This window comes from Anopheles ziemanni, chromosome 3, assembly GCF_943734765.1.
Source record: "Anopheles ziemanni chromosome 3, idAnoZiCoDA_A2_x.2, whole genome shotgun sequence".
Taxonomy (NCBI): domain Eukaryota; kingdom Metazoa; phylum Arthropoda; class Insecta; order Diptera; family Culicidae; genus Anopheles; species Anopheles ziemanni.
Genome location: NC_080706.1, coordinates 59,325,040 through 59,334,415, shown reverse-complemented (window position 1 = coordinate 59,334,415; position 9,376 = coordinate 59,325,040). Strand labels below are relative to the sequence as shown.

Here is a 9,376-nt window from a genome sequence, read left to right as displayed (position 1 = left end):
ATGTTGTCAGGTGATATTTTGATTCGTCAACCATTGAGTGTGGCCTTGCTGCCGCCACCCTCATTAATAGAGTTTTGCAAAATTATGGCGGCAATTGCAACGCTAGCCAATCAGCAAAATATCGACGATGATGATATTTTCCTAGGTAAATGAATGATGTTGAAGATAGAACCCGTTGTGCACTACTTGTTTGCTGTAAGCTGTTTTATGTTTCCTCGCTGTGCCGTCTCTTACTCACTACTGTTTGTTATTCCTAATTATTCGTTTTGTTTTTAGTAAGGCTTGTCGTGAGTCATCAATTACATCTTTGGTATTACTGTGTGTACAAAAATTCTATGAGAACGGTTACGCACCTTACGTAAGCAATGTGTTTATTTGTGTAGTTGAACATTCCCTATGGTCGCTAAGTTAAACGCACCTGTTGATATTGAATATACTTTTATTTTAGTTTATTGTGGAAGCGACAAGTTTTGCTGTTTTTATTGATAGGAAAATTTTACTCATGATCATTTTCTGCATTTGTTAAGAAAAGTTTCGATAAAGAATGTATGTTTTCAATTCCAATTGAATACATCCACTAATTTTTAATGTACAATTTACTGAAATATCGGTAATCGTGTAAAGGTCTAGCATATTATTATATACAGTTGATACCGAGATTAAACCTGTTATATTCCAGCAAACATGATCGCTACAGCTAATGATACAAAGAGCCGTAGTTATCGAAGCGATTGTTTTCGTCTCCCACTATGTGGCCGAGTAAAATCGATTAATTTTGATTGCTTCAGGTCTAATCACTTCTCTAAATGATGCTCTAACGATGTTCTACCGAAAAGAGAGTGAAATAAAAGTAGAGGAAATTAAGTTTCGCCCGTGTTACATCGAGTGCTAGGAATAGATTCTGTGTCCCGTGGAGGACGTAATTGCCGAGGAGGAATTTTCGGACCGCCCATCTTGATGGTCGTTGATGTCCGGAGGGACGAAACTGTTAAAGCTGAAAATCAACATTGGCCGCGCTCTAACAGCAGTGACCAAGGGTGTTTACATCGGCAAGATTCGCACAGCATTCGCCAGCCATGGGCAAGTGTTACCACAGAACCATACGGTCGTGACGTAAAGGCACATATTCTCGGGCACTCCTGCATCTGATGTCGGAGTGCTGGTAAACTGGTGGATTATTAGATTAGAGCAGAATTAGTTTTATGGTGTTTATTTTGGGATCATGAAAACGCTTTTATTGCGTTTTAATTTATTTAGGCGTCCAGGGGGAGGTGAATGTCCTGTGGGCTCCTGTACCAAACACTTTACTCAGTATTCTCTGGTTTAACTTATACAACAAACCGTCCGATAAATTTAATTACGGTAACTATTAAGCATAGCATTATCAAGGAATTGAACGCACCGGCTAACGAGTGTTTTTGCCAAGAGCTGGTAACCTTGACCAGGATTTACTTCTTTATCACTTTGTTTGAGAATATGTATGGATACGTGTGGGTTTGTACATATGTTACACAAGCTCTAAATGATTAGTGTAAATGAAAGTCAGTAAATGAAAAGTTATGCTACCGAAAAGCGGTAGCTACTTTGCAATGTTTTGAATACTTACTATTGTTTATGCTATCTGTCGTATGTGTAGGTCTTCTGTGGAAAAGGAAAATTATGGATTAAATGTCGACTTTGAACTCAAATGGTCCATTAATATTCAAAACCTTGAAGATATGCACGACCACAGGATTCAACCAAACTGGAGAATTTGCGAAGCTAAAGGCGTGAAAATTTAAAGCGCACATCGACGAAACACCTCAACCGATTGATGGTGCCTGATCCATAAAAATACCACGTTTCTTCGTGTTGGCACCATATTTACACCATTTTCTCGAGAAATCGCAACAACTTAAAATTCATACCACTTGCCAAACCCACCTTGGTTGGGGTTTCCAAGTGAGTAAAACCGACTCCCTTCCGATCCCCCTCGTCCTGGAAAAAAATTGACATCCTGGCCGTTTCGGAACGTACGCTTATCGCAACAGTTAGCTACCTTTCGTTGCCGTTCCGAATGCCAGCCAGACATCCAACATACGAGCACGAACAGTAAGACGAGCTGAACTCCGCTTTTATGATTCAGATTTCATTACACGTGCGTCACTTTTATGACGGTTGAAGCCTGTCGCCGATCTGCGACGGTGTTGGTTAGTTTTTCCGTTTTCCACATTACCGTATGTCTGTTCCTAAGGCGGTTTAATGTTTTCCGTAGTATTAGGGGTTTTAGCAAAAAGGCGAATGAAAAAAATAAATAAATAAACGCAACGTGTACGGACAAACCACTGAAGCTAAATGGTAACCGACTGTTCGTGTCGCTTATGACGGGAAAACAACCTCTTCATAACTGTCGACCTTTCCCAATTGGTAGAAGGTGACGTCTGCGCTGAGCTTTTCCAAACGCCAAAAAGGTAACCGGGTGGAAAAGTGAACCGATTATCCACGCTACGGTCTGCGTTGCTCGAAGTGGAAAGGTAAAGAAAAAAACGAACTTCCAAAGCCATTGTGCGGAAACGTTTATAACTAGGAAAAAAAATCACAAGCTGCCCGTAACGTTTCAGCTCCAACTTCATCGATCCAATACCAACAATTCATATCACACATCTGTAAAGTGGTCGATAATGTCGAAGAGGTGCAGAGAATAACAACTTATTGCAAATATGCACGTCTGGTTAGAATCATATTGTAATACACCCTATGTGCATTTGATATCTCACCATCAAATAATTTAAGGTCACATGGTCAATGTTCGCCTGTTTTATGATCCCCGAATGATCAGGAGAGGTTAATTTATCCACTTATTTAATAACCTCTTTAAATTTGTACATGTTTAAATTAATTTTTATAATTTTTAAACGGTTCCTAATGTATGGGTCAAAAGGATGAACAAATATTCATCCGATTTAAAAATATTTAAAAAACAACAACGTGTTAGGTTTTGTTATGTAACGTTAACTTTTTATAGCGTATAACGAACCGTGCTCCTCCATCCGTTAAAAATGATGCTTGCGATCACCCGAGAGCCGAATACAAAACACCGCTATTTGAGCTATTGCGAATTACCTTAGTTGCCTCAATAAGCATAGATTGGGGAAAGAAAAACAAATCATAGGTGATATTTAAAAAAAGTATGATTCTTGTTCATAGTAACTAAATATTGCTCGATGTCGTTCGATCGTGTTATATATGTTTGTTATATTTGATGTTTGGGAGGTCCGCGACAGCCGAGCGGTAGCGCCGGTTAGAAAATCGCCCCATGAGCGCCGGGGCTCACCACCTCGACGGCGTGGGTTCGAATCCCAACCGAGACCGGACCCTCCCCTGTACGAGAGGACTGACTATCCACGTACAACAGGGAAACAAGTCTCGTAAGCCCTTAACGGGTGGGTAGGCATGACCAAGAGGTCGTTAAGCCAAGAAGATGAAGAGAAGATATTTGATGTTTAAATTCGGACCTCACTAACTATTATTCCTCACTGGAATACACAATTATTACACAGAAGAGATATTTTATAAATATATAAACCTTTTTCAATGCATACAATTTTGTTTGATGTTGTGATGCCCAGTGATTGTGAGAATTATTTATGGAAAAACTGTATCAAAAGCTACGAACGAAGTGAAGCTTCTACAGAAAGTGTTTTATCAAATGTATCCATCGTTTGTGAACGACAAATTATTGCGTCCTGAGTTGCATAACATCATTTATTTATTTATTGGTGGATGCTTGTCAAAACTATGGCGAATTTTGCAGCTTCTATTAGCTTTATGCAAGCTTGTAATATAGTTGTATGTCTAAAACAAATCCTTCGTGTATCTCTTTTTTTTAAATTGATTCATTTATCAGTATATCGCTCGTCGACGCTTAAAAACCAAACACTGCATTTCGTTTCAGAAAATGGTCTGTTAAGCTACGAAAATCCCAACTATCATATGGACCCCCAACGGTTGGAGCGAAATTCTCATCTGTACGAAGAGATCATCTCGGAGTTACAACAGCAGGGCACCCTCCGGCCGATTGCCGGTGTCCAGAATGGCTCGCAAATGATCGGCAATAATCGTAAGGGTTACGGGGTGTTCGACCTCGGCACGATGGGCGTCGAGTTGAAAGGAGGCTCCGACGGAAGGTACGTACCGCCTCCGGAAGATGTCTAGCGGATGCCGGAGCAACGAAAAAGCCTCCTTGCGAGATTAAATCTTTTGCATGCTTTTGAACCTTGCTTATTTTTCTAGCTCTACGAAGGAAAAGAAAACGCTTCTCGGCGACACGTCGCCGAATGAGTCGAAAACGCAGAAGGATCAGGAGCCGGAAAATGGTGAAAAAACTCAGGAAATTCAGCACATACCTGGTACGCTGAACTCCGACGACCTATACGCGTTGCCGAACAAGCGGAAGCAGGCGGAGGTTGGGGAGGTTCCACCGGAAGAAGACGATGCGGATGACGAGGACCCTGACCGGCAGGGCGAAACCGATGAACGAGATGAAAAGGGAAAGCGAGAGGATATTGAAGCCATTGAAGATAAGGACAAAACGAAAGATTTACCACCGGGTTGGGAGAAACATGAAGGTAGGAACGATAGAAAAAAACTCATTTTAAAAGCCATCACCTAGCATAACCAGACAAACGGCTGAAGAGTGTAATATTTTGTTTATATTAACTCTGTGTGTGTATATATGTTTATGTACCCTCAGATAACGGAGGGCCATACTACTGGCATATCAAGTCGGGTACCATACAACGCGAGCCGCCACTTTGGCCGAAGGACGCAAACAGCCGGGAGCTTAAGACGCCCAGCATTCCGATACCGAGAAGCATACAGAATTCCTCCTTCACACAAGCCTTGAACAATCTGTACGGAACAAAGGATGGCAGTGGCACTAGTGGCAACAGTAAATCCGCTCTCTACGACAGCATGACGTCGTCGGTTACGAGAAGCAGCACCAGCTCTGCACTGGATCAGGAAGACGAGCGACGCCGACGAGAAGATGTTGCATTGAAGTGAGTATCGACTATCAGCATATGGATAAGAGCACATAACAAAAACGTAATTACTAACAATAAATATGGTTAAAACATTGCATTATAATAAGCAAAAACCGTCTATTGAAAAAAACAAGCCAAACTTTAAACATTTTTATCAAGCTGTAACATATTTGGCAAAAATAGGCTCTCTTTGCAATGACTTGGAATAGTTTTTCTTGAAATATTAATAACACGCTTACAAAAAAAGGGAATAGTTTGTAGGGTTTTTCTTTGCAACATGATACGATAAGATCGAATTCCACAATAAAAATCGTAAAGATAAAACTGTAAAGAAAATAATAATTTTTCATACCATATCCTACCTCGCGCTTTTAGGCGACGTAGTTTTCCCCTTAAATCCGACACAGATCGACCCATTCGGTTTGCAGTGCGATCGCTCGGGTGGGTCGAAATTGCCGAGGAAGACCTTACGCCGGAGCGTTCCTCGAAGGCGGTCAATAAGTGCATCGTCGATCTGTCGCTCGGGCGCAACGATATGCTTGACGTCGTCGGCCGTTGGGGTGATGTATGTAGTCAAATTATCGATTGTCGTCAAGCCAACAGAAAGAGCTACATAAAACCGTTACTTTTACATTCTTCCACAGGGCAAAGATTTGTTCATGGACTTGGACGAAGGCGCTCTCAAACTGATAGATCCGGAAAATTTGACAATACTGAACTCGCAGCCGATCCACACGATACGTGTCTGGGGTGTCGGACGTGATAATGGCCGGTAAGTGCAGCATTGTTGACAAGTACCGATAGAGTCACCATGCCATTGAAAAGTACGTACAGCAGGCCATTAACCACACAGCTGTGTAAATTGTGCCGGAATCGACGTTTGATCATCGCAATCTTTTATTTTCGCCATCAGAAGACTCGCATTATTTTAGCGTAATTTGCTGCAGTAAAACAAATCGCTTTTAAACGATCTTTGCCCTATATGCCATGCTGTGGTTTTTTTTCTTATGTGTTTCATATACACGGCGGGTAGTATGTGGGACAGGAACTGTGCTCTACCCGTTTATCCTTGACACATTCGATTTTCCTTGATGTTGATTTCTTATATCTTTCTTTCTCTCTTTTTCTCTATCTCTTTTTATCGATTCTCTCTTTTTCTACACGTGTATCTGTTTTATTATTCGTTTGTTTTTCCCCCCCACAATCTTCAACAACCGATATATTGATGGCAATGATGGCGACGACAATAATGATGGTGTTGACCCTTCCTCCCTGCAACGTATTAAATGATAAACCAAACACCCACACAAATCCAAACATGTACGACCTGCGAACGATACGCACGTTTTGTCCGTTTCGCAGCGAAAGGTAAATCAAGTGCTGGAGCGTTAGGATGCTATAGTTGTGCAATACTAGCTAGTGCCCTGAGGGTCCTTTCCATCCAGCAGGAAGTGGTCCCTAGAACTCGTAACAGATTATCGATGCTTTAACAGTAGCGTACAGTATTTTTCAACCAAACCGTTAATACATATGTCGTTTTCTTTCCCTTTTTTGTGTGCGCCTTTGCAGAGATTTTGCTTATGTGGCCCGTGATCGTCTTACCAGAATACACATGTGCCACGTGTTTCGCTGTGAAACTGCCGCGAGAACAATTGCAAATACGCTAAGGTGAGTTTGCTGGGTGTGTTAACCTCAAGTAGAGAAACGAACGAAAAACCAGTAGAGCCAACCAGTGGAAAGTGAATGATTTTCATTTGTTTCATTCACATTTTTGTTCGATTTACGTTTCACTGAGTGTAGTGAATTGTGTGTGCACCGCTCACGTGTCGTATCTTTTCCATTGCCTTGCAGAGATATTTGCAAACGAATAATGATCGAACGTTCCCTCCAACTTGATGCTAATGGATCCAACCTGAGCAGCACCAGGTGTGCCATACGTCCTACGGATCTGCCGACTGAGAACCGCCGATGGATTCGCCATCGTAAGAGAATGCGACACTCAAAAAACCTCGCCCCACCATGCAGCATGTTTAATGTGGCAAAACCAAACCTTCTCTCTTGCATCCTAGCACAATCCTTTCCAACACCGATGGAAGAACCGAAGAAAGTATTACGGGCACAGTACGTGGGCAGTGCGGAAGTGAGTCTGCCAACTGGCATTGAGGTACTAAATGATGCCATTGACAAGCTGACCAGCAGCACACCATCGGACAGCTGGGACTTAGTGAATGTGGCGGTGGCTCCGAGTATGATAAGTGTCAATACTTCGGTAGGTACTATAAATTTTATGAAGTGATAACATGTGCGACGTAAATAAAAAAACAATAAAATAAATAAATAAATACCGTTGGCACTTGAATTTAGGGGAACTTTAATTTTCTATAGCTATATATTGTTTATAGCTATCTTACGGATATTTTATATTAAAAAAGGAAATGAACATTAAAAAGAGAAATCTATTGGAAAAAAATGTTTCTGATACAGCATTAATTCCATATATCTCGACTTTTCGAATCATTTAGATTCAACTATTTTTGCAAATCACTGAGAGAATCTTAAAAAAATAAATAAATCAAAACACGCAGAAAATTAAATCACATCAAACTTTACAAAAAGAAACAAGAAGCGTGATTTTTATAATCCAGATTCAAAAGAAGTACAGTTTACAAAACAAGGCCCCATCGCACTCCCATCGGTTTGGTTGTAGTACATTTGGTTTTAAGGCTAACATGCGAAAAATCATTATCAAAAATGTTTCTCTTCTTTCTATGCATAATATCTACAGGATGCCGAAGGACGGTTACTGTGCGAGTGTCGTGTGCGATACTTGAGTTTCCTGGGCATTGGTAAGAATGTACAGCAGTGTGCGTTCATCATGCACACGGCGCAGGATAAATTCGTGGCACACGTGTTCTACTGCGAGCCAACCAGTGGTCCACTGTGCAAGACGATAGAGGCAGCCTGTAAGGTAAGGGCACTGTTGATACCCGATACTATCGCGATGTAATGTGACAGTGTGCGAATGTAAAACTGTTCTGTTCTATGTTCCAGCTGCGATACCAAAAATGCTTGGATGCTCACCCGGATGGCAGCGGGCGCTACTCTGCTGACTCGCAAACACCCGGCAAAGGAATTGGAGCGACGTTAAAAAACTTGATGAGCTCGTTCTCGCTAAAAAAGGATAAGGCCAGCTCCTGAGAACGAGCCAGATCTCTGCAGGTAAGATTGTTGCTAAAGTTGTTGTATTATAGCATCAATAACGTATCCCTTATCCGCTATTGCCAGCATTAACAAGTCGCTTACGAACATCATTTGCTTCTTTGCGCAGGAAATCTGGCCACTTCCTCCAGAGAGGGAAGTAATTCCGCATCGACACCTACAGTCGCCGCTGATCAGCAAAAGAATCTTTGAACATCCCAACAGCCCGTAGCATTCGATGCTGCCAGTCGCCTGGCAGAAGATCAACCTAGCGAAATACAACGGCAACCAGCACCGAAAGATACCGACGGGCAAACATTTGGGAAAGACACTGGTCAAAGATGGTCAGGATCCGGTGGCGGAGGAGGAGGTCGATGCCAAGCAAGCATCCACCACAGATGCAGTGGAAGATAGCTCTACGGCACTCCTACTCGATTGCGTCATTGAAGAATCCCTCTGAGGCTGCTAGTATACATGTGTAAGATTCATAGAATGGTAAACTAGAAAAGAAAAAAAAGAAAAATTACTTAATCTTGCAGTAATTTTAACAAAAAAAGAAGAAAACCAACAACCAGAAATCCGGAGAAAAGCATCATTATAACACACTCTATACCAAAATGCGATCGCTATGACGCGTGCTTACAGCAAGTAATACTCGATATTGCTACATTTTGCCTCAAATATAACGATAAAGTTTAGGAAACGATAACATGTGCACAACGGCAGGGTATGTGTGTGTGTATGTGTGTGTATGGGCAAACGTGTGCAAGCTACTAGCTATTAGCGAAAGGGTCGAACTACTTTGTGCGTAAGCTCTTTCGCGTCAAACCTGGCCACGTTATTCAGGCGGTAGGAAGAACTCCCTAACGTTGACTGCTGTGCGGTCATGTTTCGGATTTAATCATTCTCGATTCGTAACGCCGCTTGCGCTTGCGTGGTGTGCTTGGAGAGCTGACGTCCCGCAATAATTCTATTGGCTTGGTGATTACACTTTGCAATTTGGCATAACAAAGCCGAGATGAAGATCGCAGGATCGATTGTGAACATATGCCAGCCAGCCAACGACGATAATGATCGAAAAAAATTGCGGCAGAATTGACAATGGGTCAGCGGTTACAAATCGGCTGGCGTGAGTAATGGACATAGAACATACA

The 9,376-nt window shown here is 41.9% G+C and overlaps 1 protein-coding gene across 1 annotated transcript; it reads left to right on the top strand.

Moving 5' to 3' along the window:
* Positions 1–9,160, top strand: LOC131287865 (protein Fe65 homolog). The gene is made up of 13 exons (XM_058316952.1): positions 1–145; positions 3,935–4,166; positions 4,273–4,607; positions 4,733–5,039; positions 5,400–5,589; positions 5,669–5,796; positions 6,387–6,392; positions 6,594–6,692; positions 6,876–7,006; positions 7,094–7,293; positions 7,810–7,992; positions 8,076–8,243; positions 8,353–9,160. The coding sequence occupies exons 1-12, from the start codon at positions 1–3 to the stop codon at positions 8,220–8,222; spliced, it is 2,103 nt and encodes a 700-aa protein (XP_058172935.1). The 3' UTR covers positions 8,223–8,243; positions 8,353–9,160.
* Positions 9,161–9,376: the final 216 nt, after the last annotated feature.

Coding starts and splice junctions, on each gene's coding strand:
- LOC131287865 (XM_058316952.1), top strand. CDS start 1: ATGTTGTCAGGTGATATTTTGATTCGTCAACCATTGAGTGTGGCCTTG. Junction 5,590..5,668: donor TCGTCGGCCGTTGGGGTGAT/GTATGTAGTCAA, acceptor ATTCTTCCACAG/GGCAAAGATTTGTTCATGGA. Junction 7,294..7,809: donor TGATAAGTGTCAATACTTCG/GTAGGTACTATA, acceptor TAATATCTACAG/GATGCCGAAGGACGGTTACT.